The 23,778-nt window shown below is 50.7% G+C and overlaps 1 protein-coding gene across 1 annotated transcript; it reads left to right on the top strand.

Moving 5' to 3' along the window:
- The first annotated feature begins 1,420 nt into the window (after window positions 1–1,420).
- VAMP2 (vesicle associated membrane protein 2) lies at window positions 1,421–22,617 on the top strand. The gene is made up of 5 exons (XM_033084287.1): window positions 1,421–1,460; window positions 7,116–7,239; window positions 16,230–16,388; window positions 21,064–21,115; window positions 22,524–22,617. Coding segments are annotated over exons 1-5 (354 nt in total). The 5' UTR covers window positions 1,421–1,458; the 3' UTR covers window positions 22,541–22,617.
- The last annotated feature ends 1,161 nt before the right edge of the window (window positions 22,618–23,778 follow it).

Genomic DNA, 23,778 nt, shown 5'->3' on the forward strand with positions numbered 1-23,778 from the left:
GAAGAGAGACCATAGAAACACCCCTGCCCCATAGATCCTAAAGAGACCCCATAGAGATCCCACAGACCCCATAGAAACCCCATAGAGACCCCATAGAGCCCCCCTGCCCCATAGAGCCCAAATCCTGCCCCATAGAGACCCCATAGAGACCCCGCCCCATAGAAATCATCTCTGCCCCATAGATTCCCCACAAACCCCCATAGATTCCCCCCCGCCCCATAGAAACAAATCCTGCCCCATAGAGACCCTACCCCACAGCGACCCCATAGAGACCCCATAGACCCCAACCCTGCCCCATAGAAACCCCATAGATCCCTCCCTGCCCCATAGAGACCCCACAGAAAGAAATCCTGACCCATAGAAATGAATCCTGCCCCATAGAGAGACCCTGCCCCAATAGAGACCAACTCTGCCCCATAGAGACCCCACAAAGACTCCTCTGCCCCATAGAAACAAACCCTGCCCCAATAGAAACCCCATAGAAACTCCTCTGCCCCATAGATCCCAAATCTGCCCCATAGATCCCATAGAGACCCCATAGAGACAAATCCTGCCCCATAGAAACAGACCCTGCCCCATAGAGACCCCACAGACCCCATAGATCCCAAATCCTGCCCCATAGATCTCATAGAGACCCCACAGATCCCATAGAGATCCCTGTGCCCCATAGATTCCATACAGACCCCACAGAGACCTCATAGAAAACCAACCCTGCCCCCATAGAGAGACCCTGCCCCATAGACAGAAATCCTGCCCCATAGATCCCATAAACACCCCACAGAGAGAGAAATCCTGACCCATAGAGACCCTGCCCCATAGAGAGACCCCTGCCCCATAGATCCCAAATTCCGCTCCATAGAAATCATCCCGCCCCATAGATCCCATAGAGACAAATCCTGCCCCATAGATCCTAAAAGAGACCCCATAGAAACAAATCCTGCCCCATAGAAACCCCTCTGCCCCATAGATCCCAATCCTGCCCCATAGAAATTAATCCTGCCCCATAGAATCCCACAGAGACCCCACAGAAACCTCCCTGCCCCATAGCGACCCCTCCTGCCCCAATAGATCCCAAATCCCGCCCCATAGATCCCCCCCAAACCCCATAAATCCCCTTTTTCCCCCCCCCCTCCCCCCCTCCCCCCTCCCCCAAATCCCCGGATGTTGTTCCCGCCCCTCCCCCCCCTCCCCCCCCCCTCCCCACCCCCCCAAATCCCCGGATGTTGTTCCCGCCCCTCCCCCACCCCTCCCCCTCCCCCAATAATCCCCGGATGTTGTTCCCGCCCCCTCCCCCCACCCCTCCCCCACCCCCCCAAATCCCCGGATGTTGTTCCCGCCCCTCCCCCACCCCCCCTTTCCCCTCCCCCCTCCCCCCAATAATCCCCGGATGTTGTTTCCCGCCCCTCCCCCACCCCCCGCCGCCATTTTCCCGCCGCACCGACCGCGCTCCGCTCCGGGATGTGAGTCCGGGGGGGGTGGGGGAGGGGCGGGGGGGTCGCGTCCTTCCCCTCCCCCACCCTCAGGACCCCCCCGCCCCTCCCCCACACCCTCCCCTTCCCCCTTTTTCCCCTCCCCCCACCCGAAACTGGGAGCGCTGGGAGGGTTCGGACCCCTCCCCCCACCCTCCCCGCCCCTCCCCACCCTCCCCTCCCCCATTTTTTGGGGGGTTCCGGGGGTGGGGGAGGGGTGGGAAAAAAAAAAAAAATCGCGGCGCCCCTCCCCCCACTTTGAGGTGGGATCGCCCCTCCCCCACCCTGGGATCGCCCCTCCCCCCACCCTGGGGTGGGATCGCCCCTCCCCCACTCTGCGATCGCCCCTCCCCCACCCCGATGTGGATTCGGGATCGCCCCTCCCCCACTCTGCGATCGCCCCTCCCCCACCCCGATGTGGATTCGGGATCGCCCCTCCCCCACTCTGCGATCGCCCCTCCCCCACCCCGATGTGGATTCGGGATCGCCCCTCCCCCACTCTGGGATCGCCCCTCCCCCACCCTGGGATTGCCCCTCCCCCACCCGGTGTCCGATGGGGGTGGGGGAGGGGCTTGGAAAGGGGGCGGGGCCTCGCCCGGAGGGGTCACCCAGGGGTCACTGGGGGGGGGGGAGGGGACGTTGGGGACACCCCTGTGGTCACTGTGGGGATGTTGTTTGGTCACTTTGGGGTCACCCTGTGGTCATTCTGGCATTGGGGACACCCCAGGGGTCACTTTGGGGTCACCTTGGACACCCTGTGGTCACTCTGTGGTCACTTTGGGGACATTGTGGTCACTCCTGTGGTCACTCTGTGGTCACTCAGACCCTGGGGACACCCTGGGGGTCACTCAGGGGACATTGGGGACACCCTGTGGTCACTCTGGGGACACCCTGTGGTCATTTAAAGACTGGGGACACCCCAGGGGTCACTCTGTGGTCACTCAGGGGACACTGTGGTCACTCTGTGGTCACTCTGGGGTCACTCAGACACTGGGGACACCTTAGGGGTCACTCTGGGGACATCCTGTGGTCACTCTAATATTGGGGACACCCTTCTGGTCACTCCTTGTGTCACTCTGGGGACACTGGGGACATCCTGAGGGTCACTTTAGAGACCCCCTGTGGTCACTCAGACCCTGGGGACACTTTGGGGACACTCAGGGGACATTGAGGACACCCCTGTGGTCACTTTAGGGACACCCTGGGGGTCACTCAGACACTGGGGACATCCTGAGGGTCACTCTGTGGTCACTTTGTGGTCACTTTGTGGTCACTCAAACTCTAGGGACATCTTAGGGTCACTCAGGGGACATTGGGGACACCTTGGACATCCCTGTGGTCACTCAGAGATTGGGGACACTCCTGTGGTCACCCTGTGGTCACTCAGGGGACATTGGGGACACTCCTGTGGTCACTCTGTGGGCATCCTTTGGTCACTTTGGGGCCACTCAGACCCTGGGGACATCTTAGGGGTCACTCTGGGGACATTGATGACACCCTGTGGTCACTCTGGGGACACCCCTGTGGTCATTCAAACATTGGGGACACCCTGTAGGACACCCTGTGGTCACCCCTGAGGTCACTGTGGTCACTCTGTGGTCACTCTGTGGTCACTTTAGGGACACCCCAGGGGTCACTGGGACATTGATGACACCTCAGTGGTCACCCTGTGGTCACTCTTGGGACACTCAGACATGGGGGACATCTTAGGGGTCACTCAGGGGACACTGGGGACACCTTGGACATCCCTGTGGTCACTTTAGGGACATTGGAGACACTCTGTGGTCACTTTAGGGACACCCTGGAGGTCACTCAGGCACTGTGGTCACTCTGTGGTCACTCTGGGAACATTGGGGACACCTTGTGGTCACTCAGGGGACACCCTGTGGTCACTCAGACATTGGGGACACTCTGTGGTCACTCTGTGGTCACTCTGGGGACACTCAGACCCTGGGGACACTTTGGGGACACTCAGGGGACATTGAGGACACCCCTGTGGTCACTTTAGGGACAACCTGTGGACACTCAGACCTTGGAGACACCCTGGACACCCCTGTGGTCACCCCTGGGGACACTTTGGGGACATTTGAACATTGAGGACACCCTGTGGTCACTTTGGGGACACCCTGGGGTCATTCAAACATTGGGGACACCCTGGGGACACTCTCTGGTCACTCTGGGGACATTGGGGTCACCCTGTGGTCACTCTGTGGTCACTCAGACACTGAGGACACCTTAGGGGTCACTCTGGGGTCACTTTGGGGACACTGGGGACACCTTGGACACCTCTGTGGTCACTTCAGGGTCACCCTGAGTTCACTCTGTGGTCACTCAGACATTGGGGACATCCCCTGGTCACTCCTGTGGTCACCCTGTGGTCACTCTGGGGACATCCTGGGGGTCACTCAGACACTGTGGTCACTCTGTGGTCACTCTGGGGACGCTTTGGGGACACCCTGAGGGTCACTTTAGGGACACCTTGGACGCTCCTGTGGTCACTCTGTGGTCACTCAGACATTGGGGACATCCCCTGGTCACTCCTGTGGTCACTCTGGGGACATCCCAGGGGTCACTGAAACGTTGGGGGACACCCTGGGGGTCACTTTGGGGTCACCTTGGACACTCTGTGGTCACTCTGTGGTCACTCAGACATTGGGGACATCCTGTGGTCACTTTAGGGACAACTCTGTGGTCACTCCTGTGGTCAGTCAGACATTGGGGACATCCTTTGGTCACTTCAAGGACACTCAGGGGACATCCTAGGGGTCACTCAGACCCTGGGGACACTGGGGACACCCTGTGGTCACTTTAGAGACATTGGGGACACCTTGGACATCCCTGTGGTCACTCTGTGGTCACTCACGGGACATCCTGGAGGTCACTCAGACATTGGGGACACCCTGTGGTCACTTTAGGGACACTCAGTGGTCACTTTGTGGACACTCTGGGGACACTCTGGGGACACTGAGGACACCCCTGTGGTCACTCAGACCCTGTGGTCACTCTGTGGTCACTCTGGGGACATTGGGGACACCTTGGACATCCCTCTGGTCACTTTAGAGACACTCTGGGGACACCCTGTGGTCACTCTGTGGTCACTCTGTGGTCACTCAGGACACTGGGGACATTGCAGGGGTCACTCTGTGGTCACTCCTGTGGTCATTCAAATCTTGGGGACACCCTGTGGTCACTCTGGGGACACTTTGGGGTCACTCTGTGGTCATTGAGTCATTGATGACACCCCTGTGGTCACCCTGTGGTCACTCTGTGGTCACTCTGTGGTCACTCAAACCTTGGGGACACCTTAGGGGTCACTCTTGGTGACACCCTGTGGTCACTCTAATATTGGGGACATCTTTCTGGTCACTCCTGTGGTCACTTTAGGGACATTGGGGACACTCTGTGGTCACTCCTGTGGTCACTCAGAGATTGGGGACATCTTAGGGGTCACTCAGGGGACATTGGGGACACCCTGTGGTCACTTTAGGGACACCTTGGACATCCTGTGGTCACTTTAGGGACACCCTGTGGTCATTCAAACATTGATGACACTCTTTAGTCACTCTGTGGTCACTCAGACACTGGGGACATCCTTTGGTCACTTCAAGGACACTTTGGGGACACCCTGGGGGTCACTCCTGTGGTCACTCTGTGGTCACTCAGACATTGGTGACACCCAGGGGTCATTCTTTGGTGACATCCTTTGGTCACTTTGAGGACACTTTGGGGGCACTCTGTGGTCACTCGGGTCACTCTGGGGGCACTGTGTGGTCATTCAAAACATTGGGGTCACTCTGTGGTCACTCTGTGGTCACTCTGTGGTCACTCTGGGGACATTGGGGACATCCTGGGGGGGCTCACTGAGACATTGGGCACACCCTGGGGGTCACTCTGAGAACCCCTGTGGTCACTTTGGGGTCACTCAGACACTCAGGACATTCTCTGGTCACTCCTGTGGTCACTCTGGGGACATCCCAGGGGTCACTGGGACATTGGGGACATCCTGGGGGTCACTCTGTGGTCACTCTGTGGTCACTCAGACCCTGGGGACATCCTTTGGTCACTTCAAGGACACTTTGGGGACACTCTGGGGGTCACTCAGGGGACACTGGGGACATCCTGAGGGTCACTCTGTGGTCGCTTTGGGGTCACTCAGACATTGGGGACATCTTAGGGGTCACTGTGGTCACTCTGGGGACATTGGGGGACACTCTGTGGTCACTCAGGGGACACTCTGGGGACACCCTGGACACCCCTGAGGTCACTCAGTCATTGGGAACATCCTTTGGTCACTTCGAGGACACTCTGTGGTCACTGTGGGGACATTTGGGGACACCCTGAGGGTCACTTTAGGGACATCCCTGTGGTCACTTTGGGGACGCTCTGTGGTCATTCAAACATTGGGGACACTCTGGGGACACCCTGTGGTCACTCTGGGGACAACTTGGGGGTCACTCCGGGGACATTGAGGTCACTCTGTGGTCACTTTAAGGACACCCTGTGGTCACTCTGGTGTCACTTTAGGGACATCCTGGGGGTCACTCAGACACTGTGGTCACTCTGTGGTCACTCTTGGGACACTCAGACCCTGGGACATCATAGGGGTCACTCTGGGGACATTGGGGACACCCTGGACACCCCTGTGATCACTCTGAGGTCACTCAAGTGGGGGAGGGGACACTGTGGTCACTCTGTGGTCACTCTGTGGTCACTCTGCACCCCCTGTGGTCACTCTGTGGTCACTCTGTGGTCACTCTGCACCCCCTGTGGTCACTCTGTGGTCACCCTGTGGTCACTCAAACCTTGGGGACACTCTGTGGTCACTCTGTGGTCACTTTAAGGACACTCTGTGGTCACTCACACACTGTGGTCACTCTGTGGTCACTCTGTGGTCACTCAGGTGGGGGAGGGGACACTGTGGTCACTCTGTGGTCACTCTGTGGTCACTTTAAGGACACTCTGTGGTCACTCAAATGCTGTGGTCACCCCGTGGTCACTCAGGGGACATTGGGGACACCTTGGACATCCTTGTGGTCACTCTGTGGTCAGACACTGTGGTCACTCACACACTGTGGACACCCTGTGGTCACTCAGGTGGGGGAGGGGACCCTGTGGTCACTCTGTGGTCACTTTGTGGTCACTCTGAACCCCTGTGGTCACTTTAAGGACACTGTGGTCACTCACACACTGTGGTCACTCTGTGGTCACTTTGTGGTCACCTTGGACACCCTGTGGTCACTCTGGGGTCACTTTAAGGACACCCTGTGGTCACTCAAACCTTGTGGTCACTCTGTGGTCACTCAGGGGACATTGGGGACACCCTGGACATCCCTGTGGTCACTCAGGTGGGGGATGGGACACTGGGGACACCCTGTGGTCATTCTGTAGTCACTCTGTGGTCACTCTGTGGTCACTCTGAACCCCCTGTGGTCACTCTGTGGTCACTCTGTGCTCCCCCCGCCCACCCTTTAACCTTTGACCTTTGACCTTTGCCCCCTGTCCGGCCAGGTCGGCGCCCTCGGCCCCCGCCGCCCCTTTAACCCCTTTAACCTTTGACCTTTGCCCTGTGTCCGGCCAGGTCGGCGCCCTCGGCCCCCGCCGCCCCTTTAACCTTTAACCTTTGACCTTTGACCTTTGTCCGGCCAGGTCGGCGCCCTCGGCCCCCGCCGCCCCTCCCCCCGCCGCGGCCGAAGGGGGCGGAGCCGCCGCCCCTCCCCCCAACCTGACCAGCAACCGGCGCCTGCAGCAGACCCAGGCCCAGGTGGACGAGGTGAGGTCACTCAAAGGTCACGGGGTCACTGAGGGGTCACGGGGTCACCCAGGGGTCACGGGTGTGGGGGAGGGGTCACTGAGGGGTCACAGGGTGGGGGAGGGGTCAGCAGCAGAGCCAGGCCCAAGTGGACGAGGTGGGGTCACTCAGGGGTCACCGAGGGGTCACGGGGTCACTCAGGGGTCACGGGGTCACCCAGGGGTCACGGGGTCACCGAGGGGTCACGGGGTGGGGGAGGGGTCAGTGGTTGGGGGAGGGGCAATGGGTGTGGTCACTCTGACCTCTGACCCCTGTGGTCACTTGGTGTCACTCAGTGGTCACTCAGTGGTCACTCAGTGGTCACTCAGTGGTCACTCAGGGATCTGTGGTCACTCATTGGTCACTGTAGGGTCAGTGGTCACTCAGGGGTCAGTGGGAGTGGGGGAGGGGTCAGGGAAAAGGGGGAGGGGTCAGCAGCAGACCCAGGCCCAGGTGGACGAGGTGGGGTCACCGAAAGGTCACGGGGTCATTCAGGGGTCACTCAGGGGTCACGGGGTCACGGAGGGGTCAGGGAAAAGGGGGAGGGTCACCCAGGGGTCAGCGGGTGGGGGAGGGGTCACTGAGGGGGTCACAGGGTGGGGGAGGGGTCAGGAGCAGAAGCCAGGCCCAGGTGACGAGGTGAGGTCACTCAGGGGTCACTCAGGGGTCACGGGGTCACTCAGGGGTCACGGGGTCACCGAGGGGTCACAGGGTGGGGGAGGGGTCAGGAGCAGAGCCAGGCCCAAGTGGACGAGGTGGGGTCACCCAGGGGTCATCCAGGGGTCACGGGGTCACCCAGGGGTCACGGGGTGGGGGAGGGGTCAGTGGTTGGGGGAGGGGCAATGGGTGTGGTCACTCTGACCTCTGACCCCTTTGGTCAGTCAGTGGTCACTCAGTGGTCACTCAGTGGTCACTCAGGGTCATTCAGTGTCACTCACTGGTCACTGTGTGGTCACTCATTGGTCAGTGGTCACTCAGTGGTCACTCAGTGGTCACTGTGGTCACTCTGTGGTCACTCAATGGTCACTGTAGGGTCAGTGGTCACCCAGGGGTCAGTGGGAGTGGGGGAGGGGTCACTGAGGGGTCACGGGGTGGGGGAGGGGTCAGCAGCAGACCCAGGCCCAAGTGGACGAGGTGGGGTCACCCAGGGGTCACGGGGTCACTCAGGGGTCACCCAGGGGTCACGGGGTCCCTCAGGGGTCACGGGGTCATTGAGGGGTCACTCAGGGGTCACTGAGGGGTCACAGGGTGGGGGAGGGGTCAGCAGCAGACCCAGGCCCAAGTGGACGAGGGTGGGGTCACCCAGGGGTCATCCAGGGGTCACGGGGTCACTCAGGGGTCACGGGGGTCAGTGAGGGGTCACAGGGTGGGGGAGGGGTCAGGGAAAAGGGGGAGGGGTCAGGAGCAGAGCCAGGCCCAAGTGGACGAGGTGGGGTCACTGAAAGGTCATGGGGTCACTCAGGGGTCACTCAGGGTCACCCAGGGGTCACAGGGTGGGGGAGGGGTCAGTGAGGTGGGGGAGGGGCAATGGGTGTGGTCACTCTGAGCCCTGACCCCTGTGGTCACTCGGTGTCACTCATTGGTCACAGTGGTCACTCAGTGGTCACTCAATGGTCACTGTAGGGTCAGTGTAGGGTCAGTGGTCACTCAATGGTCACTCAGTGGTCACTCAGTGGTCACTCTGGTCACTCTGGTCACTCAGTGGTCAGTGTAGGGTCAGTGGTCACTCAGTGGTCACTCTGGTCACTCAGTGGTCAGTGTAGGGTCAGTGGTCACTCAGTGGTCACTGTGGTCACTCAGTGGTCACTCAGGGGTCACTGTGGTCACTCTGTGGTCACTCAGTGGTCACTCAGAGGTCACTCAGTGGTCACTGTAGAGTCAGTGGTCACTCTGGTCACTCTGTGGTCACTCTGTGGTCACTATAGGGTCTGTGGTCACTCAGTGTCACTCAGTGGTCACTCAGTGGTCACTCAGTGGTCACTGTGGTCACTCTGTGGTCACTGTGGTCACTCTGATCGCTCTGTGGTCACTGTGGTCACTCAGCGGTCACTGTGGTCACTCTGTGGTCACTCAGGTAGTGGACATCATGCGGGTGAACGTGGACAAGGTCCTGGAGCGTGACCAGAAGCTGTTGGTCACTCTGTGGTCACTCTGATCGCTCTGTGGTCACTGTGGTCACTCTGTGGTCACCTCTGTGGTCACTGTGGTCACTCAGCGGTCACTGTGGTCACTCTGATCCCTCTGTGGTCACTGTAGGGGTCAGTGGTCACTCAGTGGTCAGTGTAGTCACTCAATGTCACTCAGTGGTCACTCAGTGGTCACTCAGTGGTCAGTCTGATTACTCAGTGTTACTCAGTGGTCATTTGGTCACTCAGTGGTCAGTGGTCACTCAGGGGTGACTCAGGGTCACTCAGTGGTCACTCAGTGGTCACTCTGGTCACTCAGTGGTCAGTGCAGGGTCAGTGGTCACTCAGTGGTCACTCTGGTCACTCTGTGGTCACTCTGTGGTCACTGTGGTCACTCAGTGGTCAATCAGTGGTCACTGTGGTCACTCAGTGGTCATTTGGACACTCAGTGGTCAGTGGTCACTCAGGGTCACTCAGTGGTCACTCAGTGGTCACTCAGTGGTCACTCAGTGGTCACTCTGGTCACTCAGTGGTCAGTGGTCACTCAGTGGTCAGTTGGTCACTCAGGGTCACTCAGTGGTCACTCAGGGGTCACTCAGTGGTCACTCTGTGGTCACTCTGATCGCTCTGTGGTCACTCAGTGGTCACTCTGTGGTCAGTGTATGGTCAGTGGTCGTTGAGTGGTCACTCAGTGCTCACTCTGGTCACTCATTGGTTACTCAGTGGTCAGTTGGTCACTCAGTGATCAGTGGTCACTCAGTGGTCACTCTGTGATCACTCTGGTCACTCTGTGGTCACTCTGATCGCTCTGTGGTCACTGTGGTCACTCAGCGGTCCACTGTGGTCACTCTGTGGTCACTCAGGTAGTGGACATCATGCGGGTGAACGTGGACAAGGTCCTGGAGCGTGACCAGAAGCTGTTGGTCACTCTGTGGTCACTCTGTGGTCACTCAGTGGTCACTGTGGTCACTCAGTGGCCACTCATTGGTCACTCTGGTCACTCAGTGGTCACTCAGGGTCAGTGTAGGGTCAGTGGTCACTCAGTGGTCACTGTGGTCACTCAGGGTCACTCCGTGGTCACTCAATGGTCACTCTGTGGTCACTGTGGTCACTCTGTGGTCACTCAGTGGTCACTCATTGGTCACTCTGGTCACTCAGTGGTCACTCAGGGTCACTCAGTGGTCACTCAGTGGTCACTCAGTGGTCACTCTGTGGTCACTCAGTGCTCAGTGTAGGGTCAGTGGTCACTCAGTGTCACTCAGTGGTCAGTGTGGTCACTGTGGTCACTCAGCGGTCACTCAGTGGTCTCTCTGGTAACTCAATGGTCAGTGGTCACTCAGTGGTCACTGTGGTCACACTGATCCCCTCTGTGGTCACTCTGGTCACACAGTGGTCAGTTGGTCACTCAGTGGTCACTCAGCGGTCAGTGTAGGGTCAGTGGTCACTCAGTGGTCACTCAGTGGTCAGTGTAGGGTCAGTGGTCACTCAGTGGTCACTCAGTGGTCAGTGTCAGGGTCAGTGGTCACTCAGTGGTCACTCAGTGGTCACTCTGTGGTCACTGTGGTCACTCAGTGGTCACTGTAGAGTCAGTGGTCACTCAGTGGTCACTCTGATCGCTCTGTGGTCACTCAGTGGTCACTCTGTGGTCACTCAGGTAGTGGACATCATGCGGGTGAACGTGGACAAGGTCCTGGAGCGTGACCAGAAGCTGTTGGTCACTCTGTGGTCACTCTGATCGCTCTGTGGTCACTCTGATCGCTCTGTGGTCACTGTGGTCACTCTGTGGTCACTGTGGTCACTCAGTGGTCACTCAGTGGTCACTCTGTGGTCACTCAGGTAGTGGACATCATGCGGGTGAACGTGGACAAGGTCCTGGAGCGTGACCAGAAGCTGTGGTCACTCTGTGGTCACTCTGTGGTCACTCTGATCGCTCTGTGGTCACTGTGGTCACTCAGTGGGTCACTCTGATCGCTCTGTGGTCACTCAGTGGTCACTGTGGTCACTCTGTGGTCACTCAGGTAGTGGACATCATGCGGGTGAACGTGGACAAGGTCCTGGAGCGTGACCAGAAGCTGTTGGTCACTCAGTGGTCACTCTGATCGCTCTGTGGTCACCTCTGATCGCTCTGTGGTCACTCAGTGGTCACTGTGGTCACTCTGTGGTCACTCAGGTAGTGGACATCATGCGGGTGACGTGGACAAGGGTCCTGGAGCGTGACCAGAAGCTGTTGGTCACTCTGTGGTCACTCTGATCGCTCTGTGGTCACTCTGATGGCTCAGTGGTCACTCTGTGGTCACTCTGATCGCTCTGTGGTCACTCTGATGGCTCTGTGGTCACTCTGTGGTCACTAAGTGGTCACTCAGGGTCACTCAGTGGTCACTCAGTGGTCAGTGTAGGGTCATGGTCACTCAGTGGTCACTCAGTGGTCACTCTGTGGTCACTGCTGATTGCTCTGTGGTCACTCAGTGGTCACTGTGGTCACTCTGTGGTCACTCAGTGGTCACTCAGTGGTCAGTGTAGGGTCAGTGGTCACTCAGTTCACTCAGTGGTCAGTGTAGGTCAGTGGTCACTCAGTGGTCACTCAGTGGTCACTGTGGTCACTCTGTGGTCACTCAGTGGTCACTCAGTGGTCACTGTGGTCACTCAGTGGTCACTGAGTGGTCACTCAGTGGTCAGTGTAGGGTCAGTGGTCACTCAGTGGTCACTCAGTGGTCAGTGTAGGGTCAGTGGTCACTCAGTGGTCACTCAGTGGTCACTCTGGTCACTCTGATCACTCTGTGGTCACTCAGTGGTCACTCAGTGTCCCTCAGTGGTCACTCTGGTCACTCAGTGGTCACTCAGCGGTCACTCTGGTCACTCTGGTCACTCAGTGGTCACTCTGTGGTCACTCTGATCGCTCTGTGGTCACTCAGTGGTCACTGTGGTCACTGTGGTCACTCAGCGGTCACTGTGGTCAACTCTGTGGTCACTCAGGGTCATCAGTGGTCAGTGGTCAGTCAGTGGTCAGTCAGTGGTCAGTGGTCACTCAGTGGTCACTCAGTGGTCACTCAGTGGTCAGTGTAGGGTCAGTGGTCACTCAGCGGTCACTCAATGGTCACTGTAGGGTCAGTGGTCACTCAGTGGACACTCACTGGTCAGTTGGTCACTCAGTGTCACTCTGGTCACTCAGGGGTCACTCAGTGGTCACTCAGTGGTCACTCAGGGTCATCAGGGTCACTCAGGGTCACTCAGTGGTCACTCAGTGGTCAGTTGGTCACTCATTGGTTACTCTGGTCACTATGGTCACTCTGATCACTCAGTGGTCACTCAGTGGTCACTCTGTGGTCACTCTGATCACTCTGTGGTCACTCAGTGGTCAGTGTAGGGTCAGTGGTCACTCTGTGGTCACTCAGTGGTCACTGTGGTCACTCTGTGGTCACTCTGATCGCTCTGTGGTCACTCTGATCGCTCTGTGGTCACTGTGGTCACTCAGTGGTCACTGTGGTCACTCTGTGGTCACTCAGGTAGTGGACATCATGCGGGTGAACGTGGACAAGGTCCTGGAGCGTGACAGAAGCTGTTGGTCACTCTGTGGTCACTCAGTGGTCAGTGTAGGGTCAGTGGTCACTCTGTGGTCACTCAGTGGTCAGTGTAGGTCAGTGGTCACTCAGTGGTCACTCAGTGGTCAGGCAGCGGTCAGTGTAGGGTCATGTCACTCAGTGGTCACTCAGTTGTCAGTGTAGGGTCAGTGGTCACTCAGTGGTCGCTCAGTGGTCACTCAGTGGTCACTCAGGGTCACTCAGGGTCACTCAGTGGTCAGTGGTCACTCAGTGGTCACTCTGTGGTCACTCAGTGGTCAGTGTAGGGTCAGTGGTCACTCAGTGGTCACTCAGGGTCACTCAGTGGTCAGTGTAGGGTCAGTGGTCACTCTGTGGTCACTCTGATCGCTCTGTGGTCACTCTGTGGTCACTCAGTGTCACTCAGTGGTCACTCTGGTCACTCAGTGGTCACTCAGTGGTCAGTGGTAACACTGGTCAATGGTCACTCAGTGGTCACTCAGTAGTCAGTGGTCACTCAGTGGTCACTCAGTGGTCACTCAGTGGTCACTGTAGGGTCAGTGGTCACTCAGTGGTCACTCTGATCACTCAGTGGTCACTCAGTGGTCACTGTAGGGTCAGTGGTCACTCAGTGGTCACTCAGTGGTCACTCAATGGTCACTGTGGTCACTCAGGGTCAGTGGTCACTGTGGTCACTCAGTGGTCACTCAGTGGTCACTGTGGTCACTCTGTGGTCACTCTGATCGCTCTGTGGTCACTCAGTGGTCACTGTGGTCACTCTGTGGTCACTCAGGTAGTGGACATCATGCGGGTGAACGTGGACAAGGTCCTGGAGCGTGACCAGAAGCTGTTGGTCACTCTGTGGTCACTCTGATCACTCAGCGGTCACTGTGGTCACTCAGTGGTCACTCAGTGGTCACTCAGTGGTCACTCTGTGGTCACTCAGGTAGTGGACATCATGCGGGTGAACGTGGACAAGGTCCTGGAGCGTGACCAGAAGCTGTTGGTCACTCTGTGGTCGCTCTGTGGTCACTCATTGGTCAGTGTGGTCACTCAGTGGTCAGTGTAGGGTCAGTGGTCACTCAGTGGTCACTGTGGTCACTCTGTGGTCACTCTGGTCACTCAGTGGTCACTCTGTGGTCACTCTGATCACTCTGTGGTCACTGTGGTCACTGTGGTCACTCAGTGGTCAGTGTAGGGTCAGTGGTCACTCAGTGGTCACTCAGTGGTCAGTGTAGGGTCAGTGGTCACTCAGTGGTCACTCAGTGGTCAGTTTAGGGTCAGTGGTCACTCAGCGGTCACTGTAGGGTCAGTGGTCACTCAGTGGTCAGTGGTCACTCAGTGGTCACTCAGTGGTCACTCAGTGGTCACTGTGGTCACTCAGTGGTCACTCTATGGTCACTGTAAGGTCAGTGGTCACTCAGTGGTCACTCAGTGGTCACTCTGATCACTCTGATTGCTCTGTGGTCACTGTGGTCACTCAGTGGTCACTCTGTGGTCACTCAGGTAGTGGACATCATGCGGTGAACGTGGACAAGGTCCTGGAGCGTGACCAGAAGCTGTTGGTCACTCTGTGGTCACTCTGATCGCTCTGTGGTCACTCTGATCGCTCTGTGGTCACTCAGCGGTCACTGTGGTCACTCTGTGGTCACTCAGGTAGTGGACATCATGCGGGTGAACGTGGACAAGGTCCTGGAGCGTGACCAGAAGCTGTTGGTCACTCTGTGGTCACTCTGATCACTCTGTGGTCACTCTGATCGCTCTGTGGTCACTCTGATCGCTCTGTGGTCACTGTGGTCACTCAGTGGTCACTCAGTGGTCACTCAGTGATCACCCAACGTTCAGTGGTCACTCTGTGGTCACTCTGTGGTCACTCAGTGGTCACTCTGTGGTCACTCTGTGGTCACTCACTGGTCACTCTGTGGTCACTGTGGTCACTCTGTGGTCACTTTCTGATCACTCTGTGGTCACTGTGGTCACTCAGTGGTCACTCTGTGGTCACTCAGTAGTGGACATCATGCGGGTGAACGTGGACAAGGTCCTGGAGCGTGACCAGAAGCTGTTGGTCACTCTGTGGTCACTCTGATCGCTCTGTGGTCACTGTGGTCACTCAGTGGTCACTCAGTGGTCACTGTGGTCACTCTGTGGTCACTCAGGTAGTGGACATCATGCGGGTGAACGTGGACAAGGTCCTGGAGCGTGACCAGAAGCTGTTGGTCACTCTGTGGTCACTCTGATCGCTCTGTGGTCACTCTGATTGCTCTGTGGTCACTCTGATGGCTCAGTGGTCACTCTGTGGTCACTCAGGTAGTGGACATCATGCGGGTGAACGTGGACAAGGTCCTGGAGCGTGACCAGAAGCTGTTGGTCACTCTGTGGTCACTCTGATCGCTCTGTGGTCACTCTGATCGCTCTGTGGTCACTCAGTGGTCACCTGTGGTCACTCAGGTAGTGGACATCATGCGGTGAACGTGGACAAGGTCCTGGAGCGTGACCAGAAGCTGTTGGTCACTCTGTGGTCACTCTGATCGCTCTGTGGTCACTCTGATGGCTCTGTGGTCACTCAGTGGTCACTCTGTGGTCACTCAGGTAGTGGACATCATGCGGGTGAACGTGGACAAGGTCCTGGAGCGTGACCAGAAGCTGTTGGTCACTCTGTGGTCACTCAGTGGTCAGTGTAGGGTCAGTGGTCACTGTGGTCACTGTGGTCACTCTGTGGTCACTCAGGTAGTGGACATCATGCGGGTGAACGTGGACAAGGTCCTGGAGCGTGACCAGAAGCTGTTGGTCACTCTGTGGTCACTCTGATCGCTCTGTGGTCACTGTGGTCACTCAGTGGTCACTCAGTGGTCACTGTGGTCACTCTGTGGTCACTCAGGTAGTGGACATCATGCGGTGAACGTGGACAAGGTCCTGGAGCGTGACCAGAAGCTGTTGGTCACTCTGTGGTCACTCTGATCGCTCTGTGGTCACTCTGATCGCTCTGTGGTCACTGTGGTCACTCTGTGGTCACTCAGGTGGTGGACATCATGCGGGTGAACGTGGACAAGGTCCTGGAGCGTGACCAGAAGCTGTTGGTCACTCTGTGGTCACTCTGATCCCTCTGTGGTCACTCAGTGGTCACTCAGCGGTCACTGTGGTCACTCTGTGGTCACTCAGGTAGTGGACATCATGCGGGTGAACGTGGACAAGGTCCTGGAGCGTGACCAGAAGCTGTTGGTCACTCTGTGGTCACTCTGATCGCTCTGTGGTCACTCTGATCGCTCTGTGGTCACTCTGGTCACTCAGTGGTCACTCTGTGGTCACTCAGGTAGTGGACATCATGCGGGTGAACGTGGACAAGGTCCTGGAGCGTGACCAGAAGCTGTCCGAGCTGGACGATCGCGCCGACGCGCTCCAGGCCGGCGCCTCCCAGTTCGAGACCAGCGCCGCCAAACTCAAGCGCAAGTACTGGTGGAAGAACCTCAAGGTAACGAAAATACCCAAAAACACCCAAAAATGGGAAAATTGAACCAAAAATGGGCAAAATTGACACAAAAATGACAAAAATTGACACAAAAATGGAAAAATTTGACCCAAAATCTGAGAAAATCGACCAGAAAATGGCCAAGAACGACCAAAATAGACCCAAAAACGGCCAAAATCGACCCAAAAATGGCCAAAATCGACCCAAAAATGGCGAAAATCGACCCAAAAATGGCGAAAATCGACCCAAAAATGGACAAAATTTACCCAAAAATGGCAAAAAACGGCCAAAATTACCCCCAAAACGACCCAAAACCGTCAAAATGGTCAAAAACCAGCCCAAAAATGGCCAAAAACGACCCAAAATGGCGAAAATCGACCCAAAAATGGAAAAATGGACCCAAAATCAGAGAAATCGACCCCAAAATGGACAAAATCCACCCAAAAATTGAAAGAAAACGGCTCAAAACTGTCCAAAAACAGCCCAAAATGCCAAAAATGACCCAAAAATGGCCAAAATTGACCCAAAATAGGCAAAATTCAACCCCAAAATGGAAAAAAAACGGCCCAAAAATGGCCAAAATTACCCCAAAATCACCCACAAAATGGCCAAAATCAGCCAAAATTGACCCAAAAATCGCGAAAATCAACCCAAAATTGGCCAAAATTACCCCAAAATTGACCCCAAACCAACTGAAATTGACCCAAAAATGGCCAAAATGAACCTAAAATGGTCCCAAATTGACCAAAACACAGTCAAAAATGACCCAAAAATGGCCAAAATTACCCCAAAATCGACCAAAAACAGTAAAAAATGGTCAAAATTACCCCAAAAAAAGCCAAAATTGACCCCAAAACGGCCAAAATCGACCAAAAATGGACAAAATTGACCCAAAATGGTCGAAAACAACCCAAAAATGGCCTAATAGACCCAAAACCGGCCAAAAATGTCCAAAACGACCCAAAAACACCCAAAATGACCAAAATGACCCCAAAACCACCCAAAAATGGCCAAAATCATCCCAGAAATGGAAAAATTGACCCAAAAAACGGCCAAAATCGACCCCAAAATGGCCGAAAATGGCCAAAATTACCCCAAAATCGACCCAAAATGGCCAAGAATGGCGAAAATTGACCCAAAATGGCCCCAAATTGACCCAAACTCAAGCGCAAGTACTGTGGAAGAACCTCAAGGTAACCAAAAACACCCAAAAATGACAAAAATCGACCAAAAATGGAAAAATTTGACCCAGAATCGACCCAAAATCGGCAAAATTCGACCCAAAAATGGAAAAAAACGGCACAAAAGTGGGAAAAAACGGCCCAAAAATGGCCAAGAACGACCAAAATTGACCAAAAATTGACCAAAAATGGCCAAAATTGACCCAAAAATGACCAAAATCAACTCAAAATCAACCCAAAATTGACCCAAAAATGGCAAAAATCACCCCAGAAATGGACAAAATTTACCCAAAAACGGTCAAAATTGACCCCAAAATGGACAAAAAATGACCCAAAATCAACCCAAAAATGGAAAAAAATGACCAAAAATGACCAAAAACGACCAAAATTACCCCAAAATCGACCCAAAAATGTTCAAAATTGACCCGAAATTGGCCAAAATCAACCCAAAAACGGCCAAAATAGACCCAAAATTGACCCAAACTCAAGCGCAAGTACTGGTGGAAGAACCTCAAGGTAAACGAAAAACGGGGAAAAACAACCCAAAAATGGGGAAAATTGAACCAAAAATGGAAAAATTTGACCCAAAAATGGAAAAAAAACGGCCCAAAAATGGCCAAGAATGGTCAAAAAACGGCCCCAAAATGCCCAAAAATGACCCAAAAATGGCCAAAATTGACCTGAAAATGGCGAAGAAATGGCCAGAAACGACCAAAATCGACCAAAATTGACCCAAAAATGGGTAAAAACCACCCAAAAATGGCCAAAATTACCCCAAAATCGACCCAAAAATGGCAAAAATTGACCCAAAAATGGCCATAAACGACCAAAATCGACCCAAAACCACCCCAAATCACCCAGAAATGACCAAAAACGGTCAAATTGACCCAAAACGGCCCAAACTCAAGCGCAAGTGCTGGTGGAAGAACCTCAAGGTAACCAAAATTGGTGAAAATTGACCCAAAAATGGCAAAATTGACACAAAAATGGAAAAATTTGACCCAAAATCAGCAAAATTCGACCAAAAATGGAAAAAAACGGCCCAAAAATGGCCAAGAACGACCAAAATTGACCCAAAAAAGGCCAAAATAGACCCAAAATTACCCCAAAAACGGCCAAAATTACCCCAAAATAACCCAAATTACCCCAAAACCGAGCCAAAAATGGCCAAAATCATCCCAAAAATGGTAAAATGGACCCAAAACCACCAAAAATCGACCCAAAAATGGCAAAATTGACACAAAAATGGAAAAATTCGACCCAAAATTGGAGAAAATCGACCCAAAAATGGAAAAAAACGGCCCAAAAATGACCAAGAACGACCGAAATTGACCCCAAAATGGCGAAAATTGACCCAAAATCCGCGAAATTCGACCCCAAAATGGAAAAAAAACGGCCCAAAAATGGCCAAAATTACCCCAAAATCACCCACAAAATGGCCAAAATCAGCCAAAATTGACCCAAAAATCGCGAAAATCAACCCAAAATTGGCCAAATTACCCCAAAATTGACCCCAAACCAACTGAAATTGACCCAAAAATGGCCAAAATGAACCTAAAATGGTCCCAAATTGACCAAAACACAGTCAAAAATGACCCAAAAATGGTCAAAATTGCCCCAAAAAAGCCAAAATTGACCCCAAAACGGCCAAAATCGACCCAAAAATGGACAAAATTGACCCAAAACCGGCCAAAAATGTCCAAAAACGACCCAAAAACACCCAAAAATGGCCAAAATCATCCCAGAAATGGAAAAAATGGACCCAAAATTGACCCAAAATTGACCCAAACTCAAGCGCAAGTGCTGGTGGAAGAACCTCAAGGTAAACGAAAATATCCAAAAATGACCAAAATTGAACCAAAATCGGCAAAATTCGACCCAAAAATGGTGAAAACCGACCCAAAAATGGACAAAATCCACCAAAAAATGGAAAAAAACTGCCCAAAAATGGCCCAAAAAAGGCCAAAATCAACCCAAAAATGGCGAAAAAATGACCAGAAACGACCAAAATCGACCCAAAAATGGGTAAAAACCACCCAAAATGGCCAAATTACTCCAAAATGGCAAAAAATGACCCAAAATGGCCAAAATCAACCCAAAATCAACCCAAAATTGACCCAAAAAAGGCCAAAATTGACCCAAAATCAGAGAAATCGACCCAAAAATGGACAAAAATTGCCCCCAAAATTCTCCCAAAAAAAAAGTAAAAAAATCCCAATAAAATCCAAAAACATTCCCCAAAAATCCCCAAAAAATCCCAAAAAATCCAAAAAAATTCTCAAAAAATTCCCCAAAAATTCCCTAAAAAATCTCCATAAATTCCCATAATCTACCCAAAAATTCCCTAAAAATCCCAAAAAATCCCCCAAAAATTCCCAAAAATTCTCAAAAAATTCCCCAAAAATTCCCTAAAAAATCCCAAAACATCTCAAAAAATTCCCAAAAAATTCCTAAAAAATCCCCAAAAAAATCCAAAAAAATTCCCCAAAAATTCCCTAAAAAATCTCAAAAAATTCCCATTATATCCCCAAAATTCCCCAAAAATCTCCAAAAATTTCTCAAAAAATCTCAAAAAAATCTCAAAAAAATTCCAAAAAAATCCCCAAAAATCTCCAAAAATATTCCAGAAATATCCCCAAAAAATAAAAAAAAAAATCCCAAAAATTCCCAAAAATTCCCAAAAAATCTCAAAAAATTCCAAAAAATTCCAAAAAATAAAAAAAAAACTCAAAAAATTCCCAAAAAATTAAAAAAAAAAATCCCAAAAAATCCCAAAAATTCCCCTAAAAATCCAAATAAAATTCCAAAAAAATCCCCAAAAAATCTCCAAAAAATTCCAAAAAAATCCCAAAAAAATCTCAAAAAATCCCCAAAAATTCCCCAAAAAATTCCTAAAAAATTCCCAAAAAATCCTGAAAAAAATCCCAAAAATTCCTAAAAAATCCCAAAAATTCCCCAAAAAATTCCCAAAAATTCCAAAATATCCCCAAAAAATTCCCTAAAAATCCCAAAAAAATCTCAAAAAATCTCCAAAAAAATCTCCAAAAAATTCCCCAAAAATTCCCAAAAAAAATCTCCAAAAAATTCCCTAAAATTCCCAGAAAATCCCAAAAAATTCCCCAAAAAAATCCCAAAATATCCCCAAAAATTCCCAAAAATCCCCAAAAAATCCCCCAAAAAATCCAAATAAAATTTAAAAAATCCCCCAAAAATCTCCAAAAATCCCCAAAAAATTCCAAAAAAATCCCCAAAAAATCCCAAAAATTCCCCTAAAAATTCCAAATAAAATCCAAAAAAATCCCCCAAAAATCTCCAAAAAATCTCAAAAAATTCCCAAAAAATCCCAAAAAATTCCAAAAAAATCCCAAAACTTCCCCTAAAAATTCCCAAAAATCCCCAAAAAATTCCCAAAATTCCCCAAAATTCCCAAAAATCCCAAAAATTCCCCAAATTTTCCCCAAAATCTCTGAAATTTTTCCCCATTTTCCCTTTTTCAGATGATGATCATCCTGGGCGTGATCTGCGCCATCGTTCTCATCATCATCATCGGTGAGCCCGTTAATTATGCAAATTAGATGCTAATTAGGGCCGGGATATGCAAATTCTGACATGGGAGAAAAATATTTCCTGTAGATATGCAAATTAGATGCAAATTCGGGTTGGGTTAAGCAAATCAGGAGGTCAAAAAAATCTAATTTAATGTTGATATGCAAATGAGATGCTAATTAGGATCAGAATATGGAAATTAGGACCTGGGAAGAAAATTGATTTTGTGTAGATATGCAAATGAGTTGCTGATTAGGGGCGGGATATGTAAATTAGGAGTTGGGAGAAATTTTGATTTGTTTCAAAATTCTAAAATTGTTTATTAAAAATGAAAAAATTCAGTTAATGTAGATATGCAAATGAGGTGTTAATCAGGGACAGGATATGCAAATTAGGACATGGGAGAAGCCAATTAATTATTCTGGCTATGCAAATCAAGGGGTGGAGCCATCGATAAATTTGATAGATATGCAAATGAGAAGCAGGTTATGTTGTAAATATGCAAATGAGGTGTTAATTAGGGCTGTGATATGGAAATTAGTGTTTGGGAGAAAATTCAATTTTTGTAAAAATTTTTTTCAATAATTATTTCTTAAAAATTTTAAAATCTAGTTAATGTATGCATGCAAATGAGATGCTAATTAGGGCTGTGATATGCAAATTATGAGCTGGGATAAACCATTATTCTGGATATGCAAATTTTAAAAATTTTATAAATGTAATATAGTAGATAATAAAAAATTTAGTAGATGTAATAAATATAATAAATAATATAATAATAAAATAATATAATGATATTTAAATAAATATAATAAATATAAATAATAAATGAATAAAGAGTAATAAAGATTATGATTTATTATAAGAATAAAAATTTAGTCTTTAATAATTAATACAATTGAAGGATGATAAACTAAATTGACAAGTGTGGAAATATGCAAATGAGGGGGTTAATTAAGTGATGTAATTAATGAGTAAAATATGCAAATGAAGGATTTAAAATACCCAATTAAAGATGTGGGGGGATATGCAAATAAAGAAGTAGAATATGCAAATGAGGCGCTTTAAATGCACAATTAAGGCGTGAGAAATATGCAAATGAGGTGGCAGGAATAGGTTAATTGAGGGGTGAGGGGAGAATGGTAATTAAGAAGCAAAATATGCAAATGAGAAATTAAAAATATGAGAAAGGAACTAGAGACAGAAATATGCAAATGAGGGGCGGGAATCATCAAATTACCCGGGGATACGCAAATGAGGAGTAGGATATGCAAATGAGGGTTAAAATATGCAAATGAGGGGCGGGACAAATCAAATTATGGTAGGAATATGCAAATGAGGGGTGGGACAAGCAGAAAAGTTGTTTTATATGCAAATGAGATGCTAATGAGGTGTCCCTTTCTCTCCCCAGTCTATTTCAGCACCTAACGGCACCGGCCACGCCCCCTCCCGCTCGAGGCCCCGCCCCTGCGCGCTCGAGGCCCCGCCCCCTTCTCAGGCCCCGCCCCTCCCCCCTCAGGGACCCCTCCCCCACCCCCCAAAAATCCCAAAAAATCCCCCAAAAATTCCCAAAAAAATCCAAAAAATTTCCCAAAAAATTCCAGAAAAATTCCCAAAATATTTCCCAAAAAATTTCCCAACAAATCCCCCCCAAAAATTCTGTAAAAATCCAAAAAAATCCCAAACAATCCCAAAATTTCCCCAAAAATTCCCCCAAAAATACCAGAAAATTTCCAAAATATTTCCCAAAAATTCCTCAAAAAATTCCCAAAAAATCCCCAAAAAATCCCCAAAAAAATCCCAAAAAATCCCCAAAAAATCCCAAAATATTCTCAAAAAAATTCCAAAATATTCCCAAAAAATCCTCAAAAAATTCTCAAAATTTTCCCAAAGAAATCCCAAAAAATTCCCCAAAAAATCCCAAAATTTTCCCAAAAAAATCCCAAAAAAATCCCAAAAAATCCCAAAAAATTCCCCAAAAATTCCCCAAAAATCCCCAAAAATCCCAAAAAAAATCCCAAAAAATACCCCAAAAAATCCCAAAAAATCCCCAAAAATTCCCAAAAAATTCCAAAATTTTCCCAAAAAAATCCCAAAATTTCCCAAAATTTTCCCAAATATTTTTCAAAAAGATCCCCAAAAATTCCCAAGAAATCGAAAAAAAATCCCCAAAAATTCTCAAAATTCCCCAAAAATTCCCCAAAAATTCTGAAAAAATCCCAAAAAATTCCCCAAAAATCCCCAAAATTTTCCCAAAAAATCCTCAAAAAATTCCCCAAAAAATCCAAAATATTTCCCAAAGTTTTCCCAAAAATTTCCCAAAAAATTCCCCCAAAATTCCAAAATATTCCCAAAAAAATCCCAAAATTTTCCCAAAAATTCCGAAAAAAATCCCAAAAAATTCCCCAAAAATCCCCAAAATTTTCCCAAAAAATCCTCAAAAAATTCCCAAAAAAATCCAAAATATTTCCCAAAGTTTTCCCAAAAAATTCCCAAAAAATTCCCCCAAATTTCCCAAAAAAATCCCAAAATTTTCCCAAAAATTCCCAAAAAAATCCCAAAAAATTCCCCCAAAATTCCAAAATTTTCCCAAAAAAATCCCCAAAAATCCCCAAAAAAATCCCAAAATATTTCCAAAAAAAATCCCAAAATTTTCCCAAAAAATC

The sequence above is a fragment of the Catharus ustulatus genome, chromosome 37 (assembly GCF_009819885.2).
Source record: "Catharus ustulatus isolate bCatUst1 chromosome 37, bCatUst1.pri.v2, whole genome shotgun sequence".
Taxonomy (NCBI): Eukaryota; Metazoa; Chordata; class Aves; order Passeriformes; family Turdidae; genus Catharus; species Catharus ustulatus.

Excerpts from the sequence above, each read along its gene's own strand:
- VAMP2 (XM_033084287.1), top strand. Across the intron at positions 7,240-16,229 it reads CCCAGGCCCAGGTGGACGAG|GTAGTGGACATCATGCGGGT; the intron begins GTGAGGTCACTC and ends GTGGTCACTCAG. Across the intron at positions 16,389-21,063 it reads ACTGGTGGAAGAACCTCAAG|ATGATGATCATCCTGGGCGT; the intron begins GTAACGAAAATA and ends TCCCTTTTTCAG.